Source organism: Branchiostoma belcheri, unplaced genomic scaffold (genome assembly GCF_001625305.1).
Source record: "Branchiostoma belcheri isolate BF01 breed outbred unplaced genomic scaffold, Haploidv18h27 scaffold90, whole genome shotgun sequence".
In the NCBI taxonomy this organism is placed as follows: Eukaryota; Metazoa; Chordata; class Leptocardii; order Amphioxiformes; family Branchiostomatidae; genus Branchiostoma; species Branchiostoma belcheri.
Window position 1 is genome coordinate 439,460 of NW_017804576.1, and position 13,916 is coordinate 453,375.

General features: G+C 43.9%; 2 protein-coding genes across 2 annotated transcripts; both read left to right on the forward strand.

The window, feature by feature from the left end:
* Nucleotides 1-5,069: 5,069 nt before the first annotated feature.
* Nucleotides 5,070-8,361, forward strand: LOC109487922. The gene is made up of 2 exons (XM_019792023.1): nucleotides 5,070-5,992; nucleotides 7,296-8,361. Exons 1-2 carry the CDS (start codon nucleotides 5,070-5,072, stop codon nucleotides 8,359-8,361), a joined length of 1,989 nt encoding a protein of 662 aa, XP_019647582.1.
* Nucleotides 8,362-10,006: 1,645 nt separating this feature from the next.
* LOC109487962 (uncharacterized protein C20orf85 homolog) lies at nucleotides 10,007-13,384 on the forward strand. The gene is made up of 4 exons (XM_019792083.1): nucleotides 10,007-10,134; nucleotides 10,537-10,618; nucleotides 11,480-11,659; nucleotides 13,018-13,384. The coding sequence occupies exons 1-4, from the start codon at nucleotides 10,082-10,084 to the stop codon at nucleotides 13,153-13,155; spliced, it is 453 nt and encodes a 150-aa protein (XP_019647642.1). The 5' UTR covers nucleotides 10,007-10,081; the 3' UTR covers nucleotides 13,156-13,384.
* The last annotated feature ends 532 nt before the right edge of the window (nucleotides 13,385-13,916 follow it).

The window sequence follows — 13,916 nt, forward strand, 5'->3', positions numbered from 1 at the left end:
ACACCCTACCAACACACCAAGTATGAAACCAATCCATCCAGGCGTTCTTGAGTTATCTTGTTGACCAACAGACGGACGGACAGACGGACAGACGGACGGACAGATAAACGCAACTGAAAATATAACCTCCATGACACATTTCATGGAGGTAACTAGGAAGAAGAGGACTTTCTTCAACCGTTCGAGTCAAAATATGTCTTTTATTGTGCATTTTGCATTTAAAACCTAGAAAAATGTTTTTTTGCAAATAAAAAAAAATGGATAGGGCGAATCCGAGAAGCAACAAATTAAATTGATGTGGCCTGGTAATCGGATAATCTTGATATGATACATTTCCGGACAGCAAGCACGCGTCCGCGATAGTGATTGGTCAAAAAACATCGTCCGATGTTATTTTGTCCCAGTTCCTAGTAAATTAGTCTGTTAACAGATTGTAAATAGAACTAGAGTTCGGCGATCTCATACCTCCATGAAATATTTAGTGCTTTTGTAAATCTTATGCATGGTGATGATCACCTGTAAATGTCTTACATCCACCATCCTGCTCATTAGCAAAATTTTTATACAAATTATTCACATAGCCCCTACCTAGTAACATGCAATACACTGGTGAAATCCTGAGCATTTTGCATGGACAACGTATGATATTGTTGGTTATATGCAAGCACGGCCTCTGACATACCTTTGCCAAATCAGGTTAGCCGTCCAAACTGACTAATTATGTACATTTTTCACTGCGAATATGCAAATTATTAGGGCTCATTTGCATATATTATATCAGCTGATCATATTTCCCACCCAACGACAGGGTTATCTTAAGGTCTCGGACCGGAGTTTCCCTCCGTATTTCGAGCAATTTGACACCCTCAGCCCGACGGGCTGTCATTTCTGTACTAAACGCGGGTCGGAATTTTTCACTCTTTTGGTGGAAAGGGGTGCCGTGCCGCTTATCAATACACTTGATTGATATTTTCTGCGCCCAATTTATTTAGGGGTAAATGAGGCACATCAAAGTACATTTTGAAAAAAGGGGTAATTTTTTTCGTCATTTTTAACCATGGCTGCATGGAAAAAAACGAATTTTCCCAGGGTAACGGCTTAGTACTCGAAGAAGCTCAGAACCTAATGTTTCCAAAATTTGAATTTAATTAAAATCGATGCGATAAGTTTATCGCTATCTTCGATGGCCCGAACACACCCAGAACGCATATAGAACGTACCATCCCGGCGGTCAGGCGAAAAGGCCACATAACCATCCGCGCGGACGAATACCAGGAAGTCTTCGCTGGACCACCAACATTACGCCACCTATAAAGGCTACAACTAACAGGCTTTTCAGAAAATACAAAGATATGTACACAGATATTACGATTTCAGGGATATCGCGGCCAAAACATACCATACAAAGTCACGTTTCCGGCGATTTACTGCGCACTTACTTAGACTCTGGTCAGAATTAAACTCCGACCCGGAACCTTAAGAAATAAGGCTATTCTAGCGTTTCCTCATAAATTATGCAAATGAGGTCTTGATTTGAATAGATTATGTGTAGTGATGTTCACCTTCACTGAACTTCTAATTATGGCAAGTATCAAATTCCCAGCAGTTACCAAGATAAAATTGTACCGATTTTCCATTAATTATGCAAATTAGGTCTTCATTTACATAATCAATATCTGCCAATGATCTTGTCGCTCTCAATTACATATGACACAAGTGGTTCATAGCCCTAATATGGAACACAGTAGATTAATAGAATTTCCACATTAATTATGAAAATTAGATCCTGATTTGCATAATTGTAGTTGAAATGTGTCAAGCATCACTTAAGCTATCTACATACCAAAAATCACGACGACCCGTCAAACGGTTGTTTAGTTATCTTTTCTCGGAATTTTTCAAACAAACCATCCTGCAGTTCCAGAACAAGCCGCTAGGGAGCCAAAACTCACATGACTTCTTCCCGAAGACAAGAGCTACCTAAGATCCAAAATTCATGACCCTAACTGGTCCAGATCGCGAGACATCAAAACCGGAAATTGCGCTGCGGTACCAGGAGAAGCCACTAGGGGACCCACAATCTAATTATTTCCAGGTTCCACACCCTACCGACACACCAAGTATGAAACCAATCCATCCAGCCGTTCTTGAGTTATTTTGCTGACTAACAGACAGACGGACAAACGCAACTGAAAATATAACCCCCATGACATGTCATGGAGGTAATACTAGTAAGTGCTTTTTTCCAACCAAGGACATCAAGAACCTTGTTTCTAACGAAATGTAACTGGGTCAATCGGGATTGCGCTGTTCTGCCGCCAATGGACCTTTCCGGTCGAACACCATAAGCCGCGCCCCTTGTTCTATTTCGAACAAACAGCCGATGCTTGTGTTACGCAGAGTACGTTTATCTGTGACAGGTTTTCCACGGCATTTGCTGCATGCATCGCAGCTACATACAAGCCTGAAAAAAAACGAAATGAGAAAAAACAACTCGGGTGGTCACGAGGAAGGGCGCAACTTATAAGGGGCTTTGTGATACAAGTATACTCGAGGACGAAACTAACAAAGAAACGAAAAGGCTACTATAGCTAGACACTCTCAATGGACGGCCACTCCCCTTGCCAGCTACAGTCTTTTAGGCCGAGTTCTACTAGTACTACTGTATTTATTCAGCCTACAAAAGAGTCTGGTGGAGCAAGGATATTTTACAGAACGTCCTTGGGTGGAGACTACTCTCCAAGCGGAGCATTGGGTTTTGGGTTAGTTTTGGCGTGTTTTGGGGCTTTTTTTTTATCGGATTTCTTTTTTGCACCGGAATGTTTTAAACAACCTAACCCAAACATCAGAAACATGAAGCATAAAAACAAAAATGATGTTTCTGATGATTGTTAAAATCAAGGTTTCTTTCACAGCATGTGTTTTTATTGGCGGTAGAGCAACTAAGACGCGTGCGCATGCCCGATTGGCCCAGTTACATTTCGTTAGAACAAGGTTCTGTATAATTTCCTTGGTTAGAAAAAAACTACTTGTCCTATTTACAATTTGTTAACAGACAATTTACTAGGAACTGGGACAAAATAACATCGGACCATGTTTTGGACCAATCACTGTCGCGGACGCGTGCTTGCTGTCCGGAAATATATGACGATATACATGTACGGTAATTCCTGATTTTTTTCACTGTTCTGTTATGTTCACTGTTTTCACTGTCACTTCTGTACCGTGAACTTATCATTACAGTTAACAAATACTTCCTAAACTTTCTCTTTCCTGCACCTGTCGCCACAGTGAATATATAGTTCCGTGAACTTGTACATTTCTCTCAGACTGTGAACTTTTGCTACCGTGAACATAAAGTGAATTACAGTATCCAATTATCAAGGTCCCTATAACGTCTATTATATATATTGAAAAAAAAACGGTTATTTTCTATCAGACAAGACGGCACCACACAACAGTGGTATCTGAGAGGGAGAGAGAGTGTCCATTCAGCCCAATCCTGTAGAATGGGTAGGTAAAATAACTTGTAGATGAGTTTGACATTCCAGCCAGATATAGTGAAATAGAAACACTGAAGCAAAAATACACCAAAAAGCAGTTACTCAAACAACTGGATATGATTTTGGAAACGGTCAGACGTTTCAGCTAGTATCCACTAGCTTTCGTCAGTGACTGAAAGGCCAGAGGAGAAATGCAGGTTTATAAGCACAAACTATTGAAAGCTAGTATACTAGCTGAAACGTCTGACCGTTTCCAAAATCATATCAAGTTGCTTGAGTGACTGCTTTTTTGGCGTATCTTACTACCTAGATGTCTAACCTTCATCGATGAAGCAAAAATATCTACACCGTAACTTTAATTTGGTGGTGGAGTAAACTAAATCGTAAGACGAAGCAAATTCTGAACATACTGGATACCAGGCTACCTTTTCCGGCTTCTAAGTATTTTAACGTCCTCAGTCCTACTGAAATAGACGAATAGACCTCTTCTGACAGGCTAGATCGTTCTGCCGGCCGGCCTTTCTAATTATTGCCGTCCTGTAGGCAGGCGAACTGATTGAAACCGACCCGTAAAAAACGGCGTGCGCTATTAAACGGACCTTGGCGGGCAGGCAGTACTTCAAGCTCCGTAGAGATACCGGGAAGCCTACGGTGGTCTGGCTGTCAGGCTAATTTAATCATACAAGGCTGAGCGTCCCAAGCTTCCCTGCAATTTTACCCCACAAATGGCCGGGTTAGTGATGTTAAACGGTCTTCCTAAGTATTCCACAGAACGACCGAGTCTGCCGAATACTGCTGTTCACAGTACTAGTGCTAGTATTATAATTAAGGGTCAATGAACCGCCCCAAGGTGAATATGGTGTGATAAAGCCTTGTCAGGGGAGGGAAGGTAGGGAGAGGAATGGATCATGGATATAATAACAACCGAATAAAGCCACCAAGTGAGCGCAGCGAACAAGGTGGCTTTATGAGGTAGTTATAGCAACTGACAAGGCTTTATCACACCATATTCACCGAGAAAGGGCGGGCCATTAACGCTATTATCATATAGCTTACACAATAGCCTATCCAAACTGATGCAGTAAGTGACACAATGTACAATTTACCCGTTGCACATGCTGAATAGAACATAGTTCCATCTGGAGTCACCTGAGGTCACTGGGTAGAGTTCACGTTCTATGTCTTCTATCTGGGTCACAGGCAGGGAACAGGTGTTCTTATGGGAGTCACCCGAGGTCATTGGAACACAACTCAAGTTATTTTTGGATTTTTTAGAACTAGAGCCGTGTTCTATTGGGTCACCTGAGGTCATATGCGGGTGATTATTGGGTTGTTTAATGTATGGATTGGGATGAATAAATACCCGATTTTGACTCTATTTGTGACATTACGGCTAAGGAATGTGGAATTGAGCCTTCTGATTGGTCAACGTCACCCGGCTATATGATAATAATGCATGACTGAAACTTATAATATCGGCAAACTTTCTTTGACATCTATTTCGTTTCTCCTTTATGGTTACAGGGATCCCTTGTCTACCCAGCATCCTGACACAATAAATACAATATGGGCTCCCTGCTGACTTCCCTGTTCGTGCTGACGTTGCTGTCCGCCGCTGTCGGGACGACCGTTGACTACACCGGCCGCAACTTGACGCACGTCCCGACAGACGCCATCACGTCACGCGCTCACACCGTCCGACTGTCTCACAACAGGATTTCCCGCCTCGGCTCCGGCTTTACCTCAGCCCCGCGCATCCGCTACCTGCTCATCGACGACAACAGGGTGAACAACTTATCCCCGCAAACCTTCCAACCTCTGCGGGAACTACTCGTCCTAGATCTGGACAGGAACTGCGTCGTCTCCCTTCGCGACTTCACCTTCTCGGCCCTCGCCGCGCTCTCGGATCTCATTCTCTCCAACAACCTCATTTCCGCCGTCTCGGCGCGGGCCTTCCACGGGCTGACAAGTCTGCAGTTCCTGGAACTTTCCGGGAACCGACTGTCGGCAGTCCCCGCGCAGGCCGTCCGCCTGATCCCCAGCGAGCGGCTCTTGTTAGTTCTGCTCATGGTGAACAACATCAGCCAGATTCCCGGAGACATCGCCTCCCTCCACCCGTCCGCTTCGTTCAGGTTCCAGGGCAACCCCCTACGCTGTCCGGCTGAGAAGCTGAACTCCAGCCGCGTGGACGTGATTAACGTCGAGAACATGTCCAGCTGGCCCGCGGTGTGGGATTACGTCGTGGACACACCACTGGAAGGCGGCCGCAGATTTGTAAGGAAGAGCTTCTTCATCAAACGTCTGCACAAATACTTCGGCGTCGCTCCCAAAACCTTCTACGTCCCCCAGCACCTTAGCCTTCGTCTCCCCGAGGTTCCCGCGGGCAGGTATGTGGATTATCCAACGGCCTGGATCACCCCAACAGGGCGCCGCCCGGTTCCTGTCGGCAAAGCGCTCACGGTTGAAGACTTCCCCGCGGAAGACTCGGGGTTCGTTTTTCAAGTTTTGTTTATTATTTATTTTCAGCACATAGTATACACATAACGTAATAAAGGAAAAAGACAGTGTGCAGGAGGGGGTGGGAATACTAGTAGGCTTATACTGAGCCGCCTCCTTAAAATAATACACGATTCTATAATGATTAAAAACTAACGAAAGCAAAGATATCGTAAACCGTAGCAGTACATGTAGGTGCTTTCACAAAACAGTTTAAAATGCCGAAGAAAAATTAACGGACCGATCACCCAATATACAATGTACTAGTACTAGAAATAGTGATGCATACCTAAACCCAATTTTAGGTTCAGGTCCGGATTCAAGTCCAGAGGTTTAGGTTCAGTTCCGGACTTGTAAGTCCGGACCTAAACCCATGGCATATACAAAATTGCATGTTGGCAACCTTGCAATGTTGTCTGGGTGAAACTTTGGCCACATAACATGGAGGCCGCACGTACTTGACAATGCCCGATGGCAATGTTTTTTTTTTCGTTTTGCAGCAAAGATTTTGCAATCTATGGAAGGTTTTAGGTGGTTTGGAAAGAAAAGGGGTATGTGAAATGGTCTTTTATGGTAATAAGTCCGGACTCGGTTCCTGACTTTTAGTTTTTTTTTTACTTGAACCTAGACATTCTTACAAGTCCGGATCCAAGTCCAGTGAACCGGTATGCATCACTAACTAGAAATCAGTATGACTGAAATATTACAGATGATAAACCCTAGTTGTAATAGTTTGTTTGTTTGTTTATTTAAATGCAACAGTGCATAACAAGTGGCAACCAGGCAGCAACAAGGCTGGTAGCGGCTACCACTGACACATAAATGCATAAATACAAAGTACAGTATAACTTAAATACAATATCACTTGGTACATACAAATTCAATTCAATATTTTCAATAGCAATAAACATACAAAGTACATACAAATTCAATCAATACATAATTAAGCAATACAGTGTAATTACAATACAAATCGATAAAATGATCAAAGTTGAAATGGAACGGTTGGAGGATTTTTATTTACAATTGGTATATGCTAAATATACTGAATACCCTGTACGATGTAATATCATTCTATTGTTAAGTAATATTAATGTAATTGTTGTAAATTTTAGCATAAAATCTGTACTAGTCTAGTGTTATGTATATGCTGAGCAATACATCTTTATTTGTGTGTACACTAGTAATTCTAAAAGCTGCTTAATTCATCCTCTAGGCTGCAACAAAAAGCTTTCAATTTGCTGTGTTATCATGCATGTCTTTGCAAGGAATAAACGAGTCATATGTAACCACCAGGTTGTACACGTATGTGCGGGACGTCCCGGGCATCGCCAGGTCCGTCTGCTTCGACCTGCTGATTTGCCTTCGCCGGCCGGCCGAGGACGAGCAGGAACCTGAGAAAATAACAACGTCCTCAGCCGATGACTTTTCACCACAAGACCGTAAAAACAGCAGAAACGACATCTGTGCGGGTTCTCAGGCGAACCAGTCCTGCAGTTGTTTCAACGGGTCAAGATCACCGTCGTTTCATCACCCGGAGTTCAAGTGTGATGCTGGCAGCACCAACTCAGACTCAGAAGCAAACCCAACCCTCTTACAACTCGTCCTCGGCATTGCTTCTGTAGTTGTCGTCATGATGCTCTTTCCCGTCGCTGTATTTCGTTGGAGAAAAGGAGGAAGGAGTAGATATAGAGAGAACGGCGGCACCACCGGGGCTGCGTTATGCGCGGGGGCGCAGGCCATGGCCGTCTGTATCCCTCTTCATCCCCTGCCCGGGCTGACAGAACTTTCAACGGAAGGAGGACCGAGCGCATCTCCACTCACTCATCTGAGGAGAGGAACGGGATTATGGGCGGCGATGAAAATGGGAGCCATGCAATATAGTTTCCACCGCGCGGCAGGAGCGCCCCCAGCGGACACGATCGGTACTACAGAAGCTCAGGTTCATCACTACGAGAACGCTGACGCTGACGAATACGCCTCAGCAGCACCGCCCCCTCTGCCGGGTGATGGGGAAACTGCAGCTGACGCTGTAAATACAAGCGTGCCGGATGGATTATCTGAACAACCTGCTTTTCAGATCGGGGAAGGTCTGGAAATGCCTTACGGTGTAGCCGCGGCAAATACACTGTATAGGCAGCGAGGAGGGACGGCACCGAATCCTAGTACTAGTGTTCTCACAAATGAGCACACAAGTAGCGCTGATGTGGCTGACTCGGCAACTTACAGTGCGGCAGGCGACAACCCGGTTGAAGCACAAACCGTCACCACTGATTTGTACCTGCAGCAAACTGCGCACATACTCAGTGGCAGCAGAGGCAAACACACCACTGTACCGACGAGATACGGCACCGAATCGTAGATCTCTCACAAGCACTGAGCACACTCATAGTGGCACCGAGGCAACTTACGGTGCGACAGGCGACAACCCGGTTGAAGCACAAACCGTCACCACTGAAATTTGTACCGGCAGCAAACTGCGCACACTGAGCACATAGGTGCAGAGGCAAACACACCACTGTACCGACGAGAGGCAACTGCCGAATCGTAGATCTCTCACAAGCACTGAGCACACCTATAGTGGCACCGAGGCAACTTACGGTGCGACAGACGACAACCGAGAAGGACCCGTCACCGCTGGCCTGTACCGACAGCAAATTGACTAACCTCCAAGCCGAGCTTTCAATGGCTGCAAGACCATGCCCGTAGCCAGTGTGGGTTCGGGCCTTCGGGGGGTTCGCCCCCCCCCCACAAACAAACACTCATAAGTCCACTTTTTATCTAAAGGTCCAAGATTTTTCTTTAAAAGGTGGACTGATTTGTATCACCAGCGGGACTAGAATCCCACTTGTCTCCGATTTTCCCTTTGAAATCCTCTCATCAAAAACGCAGGCAATGTCATTTCAGAAGGTTCAATTTTCAACATTTTCCGTGTGTTTAGCTTATAATATAGCTTAAACTTTAAGCTTTTAGTATCAAATTAGCCGACCAGTATCCAATACGCTATACGTTTGGTTAGCTCAAGGAGGTTAAATACAAGCTAGCTTAAAAGACAAATCCCTATTGAAGATCATTAAAAAATGCCTAAAAACACGTCGGAGTCTAAACCTCTGCTTGGAGTGTACAAACTGACCACAACTTGTTGTCCTACGCCCGCACAACTATGCGGCAACTGTCCACTAACTGCGATGTGCTTCAATACAAAAATTCCCCACCGTAGAACTGTTGCAGAATGGAACTTGTTACCAAAAGTACATGCCTCTGGTTCCAAGATGCAGCTTAAAAACACAATGTAGATGGACTAAAGATGTTTATATGAATGCTTTATGTGAAAAAATATGGAGTTATGATGAAAGTTTTGTCAAAAAAATGTGGTTACACTAGAGCTAATGATATGTCCGCCATCTTAGATTTTGACCAATGACGTCATCAAATTAGCCTAAATTATGAATATTTAATGATAGATATTACATATAACTATGTAAGATGTTATTAATGTTAGAATGGAAGTGGTATTAAACACAAAAACCTGAAAATTGTAATGTTTAAACCAAAATTACTGATTTTTCCAAAAACTGCCTGGCAGAAATCCGTTGCCATGGCAACACGAAAATTCAGTAACTTGTCTAATTGATATGAAATTGTTGCCAAGTATATTTTAGGAAACGTCACCAAATTGTATGGTTCTATGGCGCTACAGGAGAAGAAAGTTGGCGCGGGCCTCAAAAGCCCCCCGGTAAGGGTTAAAAAAACACCCAAATCTTTAGAACAGTCAAGATGTAGTCACGGGAACGTTGTTTTAATAAAAAAGAGTGAACTTAGGAGTTGGTGTGCGTGTCATCAAGTCAATAATTAACAAACATCCGAATATGATGTTTATCATAAACTATTTGAAATGTAGATATTTCTCCATCGATTGTGTAGTTTCATATGTGGTCTTTTTGGAATTGTTCTAGAATAACGCCAGAAGAGTTCACCTCATTTGACCTATCCCCAAGGCGCTAAGCGACAGCAAAAACAAACCTACCTGTACATAACACGTCTGTCTCTCGCTGCACACACAAGCTTTCAACTTCTACAGCATGGCTTCTTCTCGTGGGAAAAATGTCAACTTCGTGCACAACGATGAGATATGGTAAGGAAAATGGACATGCCAAGGCCTAGTTAACAAGTGAACACGGCTTACACAGGTAACAGGAGCGGGGACTTCAAGGTTGCCGGGTGAAAGTGTAGTGACCGCGCGCAATATTTTCAAAATCACCATCTACTAGTATATCCATGGTTTAAAAATCGCAATACCAATCGTTGGAACAATAGGATTGACTGCAGACTTTACTCCTGCAGCCAATACTTGGAGCTCTGTTTAGGTTTAATACTACCATAAGAAAATGTTACAGGTAACTCAGGCTGTCTGTAGCGATGGCCACCAAGTCAACACTAGTCTATGTAATGCGATGTGGAGACAGGATCGGTGTTACGTTGGTTGGTTGCTTTGCGCCATCATTCAACCGTGACCTGCATATATATGTGCCAACAGGAAGAACTACGTCCGGCATGAGCTGAGCGCCCTGCTCCGGTGGCCGGACAAGTGGGGCTTCCTAAAAACGGAGTACAACAAGGTACGGGACGGCTTCTAGTAGCGCCTAACGGCCACCGCATCACAAACCACGCATGATTATTAAAGCTAATATACGGTATGACTATAATGAATTTGATCATACAGTACAGTATCCTTAAATACTGATCACGTAAATCACGGGTCACATACGTCACACTATGCACCTACATGTGTACGATGTTTTCATAACCGTACATCATAGACATAGGTTTTAGGCCGCCATAGGTCCGATTTGCCAGCACAGATTTGGACCTTCTACGGCTGATAAACTCCCCTGGCCAATCATATCCCATTGTTAGGCCGATTTCTACTATTTCTTCAGTCTGCAAAGGAGTCTGATGGAGGCTAAGATTTTCCAAAGTGACGGCAGAAAAAAATCTACCTGTTGCTCGCAACGCACACAAAATTAATCGAGTTGCTTGAGTAACAATTTCTTCTGTATCTCATTACCTGGATGCCTTGCCTTCATCAACGCAAGTCTGTTAGCCTGGGTACCATCCTGGTTAGTTTACGTCCGCTCCCACAGTGGCGACTGGTACCCAGGCTACAAGTCTGTCACCACGTGTATGAAAATTCAACCAACCTGTGGGGTCGTGTGGCGTAACGGCAGAGTGCGCGACTCGGAACCAAGAGGTCCCGGGTTCGAGTCCTGACATGCCACCGATCTTGTGCCCTTGGGAAAGGCTCTTTACACGGCTTTCCTCACTTAGCTCAGGTGTAAATGAGTATTGTCCTGTCATGTATTTGTCCCGTGTTGGTGGCGGCATTAATATAAGTTGAAAAAACTTGAGTGTGCCGTCACCACGTCTGGTGATTACATGTTGGAATAAAAAATAAAAAAAATTCAACCACCCGTTCCCAGGTGTACGCCCGTATGGCCGGTGACCGTGTGACCAGGACGCCCACACCCGTGATGGCCAACTACACCAAACTCCCGCCCATCGCAGCTGCTGCAAAACCAGCTTCTCCACAGAGGAAGAAGTCTACCAAGCCTAAGGAAAGATTACCCAGCCTTCGCCCTCCCACTCCTACATTCCCTAAGGTGGCTAGCCTTCCTACTCTCCGCAAATAGAGGGAGCTAAAATAGCCTCCTGTGCAGGCCCCGCGGTGATACGGGTTGGGAAGAGTTTTTAACGCGTTATTTTAATATAGCCGGCCATCCTACATAGCCGCCGAGAAAAGGTTCCGTTCCGCCCATGGGAACCTTCTCTGGGCGGCTATGTAGGATGGCCGGCTATATTAAAATGACGCGTTAAAAACTCTTCCCCACCGCCGCGGGGCCTGCACAGGAAGCTATGGTAACTAGGCTACAAAGAGGCAATCTACAACTTAATCATTTTCCTCTGTCTTACAGTGATGTTCTCGTGGATGGCTGAAGAAAGTTGACAGTTTGTTACCTTGAGTTCTTTTTTTTTTTGCAAATAATTCACAATAGACACCACTTCTGTCATTTTCCTCTATTCTATGGCAACCCCTTATGCAGTTTCATGTCGTAGTCTCTACTAGACTGACTGACTAGTACAGTGGCAACTGCATGCCTCTTTGAACCTTTGTGGACATACATTATACAGTGTGTATGTAGCCTAGTATCCCAGATGCAGAACTTGTATTGTTTGTTTGAACACATTCCGTATCCGTATGTGTAGACTCTGTGACCCTTAGATAACTGTTCCATCTTTCTACTTTGAACACAGCCAACATATGTAGCCTATTTTCCAAGATGCAGAACTTGCAATATTGTTTGAATGCATTCATTGAATCAGTATCTGTGAAAACTATGTGACTATACTGTTCCATCTATTTTGAACGCAGATGACATAGGTAGCCTATTATTAGCCTCCATAGCATGCCAAAAACTGGGGGTTTTGGGGGTCTTCAGGGTCTCTCGGGACCTATTATGTGCTATTTTCTGATTGCATATAGACAACGTAGCCGGCATGATTGAATTACCCCCGTTTTTAGAACTGGGCTAATCAGAAAACAGCCGAAGACCATCAAACCCCCAGTTCTATAAGCCTGCTACGGAGGCTAGTCTATTATCCCAGATGCAGAACTTGTATTGTTTGAACACATTCCAATTATATCTCAGTAAAAACTCCGTGACTATTAGCTAACTGTTCCATCTTTCTACTTTGAACGCAGACAACATATGTAGCCTATTTCTCAAGATGCAGAACTTGTATTGTTTGAATTCATTCACTGAATCAGCATCTGTAAAAACTGTGACTATAAGTTATTATAGTATAAGCTGTTCCATCCTTCTACTTTGAACACGCACAACATACGTAGCCTATCATCCCAGATGCAGAACTTGTATTCTTTGAACAAATTCCGTATCTGACATCTGTGAAAACTCCGTGACTGTTAGCTAACTGTTCCATCTTTCTACTTTGAACGCAGACGACAGCGGGTCTGATCGGGTGGAAGTCTGCCCGGCCGGACTGCCAGCTGGAGATCTACGGGCGGTACGCACCGAACGCCCGCGGACAGAAGGGCATCATCAAGATGCTGGGATGGCCTCTACAGGGCCTGGACTGAGCAGGCACAGAACGGGAAAATGGGCCAACCTAAATATAAAGGCCACACCAATTTAATTTGTTGGTTCTCGGATTTGCCTCTTCATTTTGTTCTGATTTGCCAAAAAAAAATACTGGTTCTGAATTAACTAAAAAATGGTCAACAGTTGAGGGAAAGTCCTTCTCTCCTTAGTTGTTACAGTTTTTCCATCTGTCAATGCAGTGGTTTGATTAAAAGTTCAAAATTCATTCTCCTATTGTAGCATTTGGGGCTACAATGGATGCCTAGACCTGTTTTTATTTTTATTTTTGCACCCCGTCACTTCATAGTTTTACTGAAAAAATCCCAGAACCAACAAATTTAATTGGTGTGGCCTAAATATAATAACTGACAAAAATCTATTTATTGAGATATAATTACTTGAACTGGCTGCTTGATCTATTTCATGTCTGTTGACGTTGTGCTTTAGCTACACACAGCAATGACAACATCAGCATCAGTCGTAACAACACGCTCCTTTCATGCCGTAGTACTACCTGTAGTTGTAATGAGCAGGAACAGAGTAGGAAGAGCAAAGAAACAGAAAGTTTGAGAAACAAAAGAACTGACACACACAAAAAAAACATTTGTTAAGATGTAATTACTTCAACTGGCAAATCCATCTTTATGTCTGTTGACCTTTTGCATTAGTTACACACAGCTGTGTGAAATTTGTATCAATTATGTTAACTGAGAGCAACACATTCCTTTCATGACTTACCTGGAATAACTACTACATGTAG

Bases quoted from the DNA above. Each gene is read 5' to 3' on its own strand.
- LOC109487962 (XM_019792083.1), top strand. From the start codon at position 10,082: ATGGCTTCTTCTCGTGGGAAAAATGTCAACTTCGTGCACAACGATGAG. The intron at 10,135-10,536 runs GTAAGGAAAATG...ATGTGCCAACAG, and splicing joins GTGCACAACGATGAGATATG to GAAGAACTACGTCCGGCATG. The intron at 11,660-13,017 runs GTGGCTAGCCTT...CTTTGAACGCAG, and splicing joins CCACTCCTACATTCCCTAAG to ACGACAGCGGGTCTGATCGG.
- LOC109487922 (XM_019792023.1), top strand. From the start codon at position 5,070: ATGGGCTCCCTGCTGACTTCCCTGTTCGTGCTGACGTTGCTGTCCGCC. The intron at 5,993-7,295 runs GTTCGTTTTTCA...TGTAACCACCAG, and splicing joins TTCCCCGCGGAAGACTCGGG to GTTGTACACGTATGTGCGGG.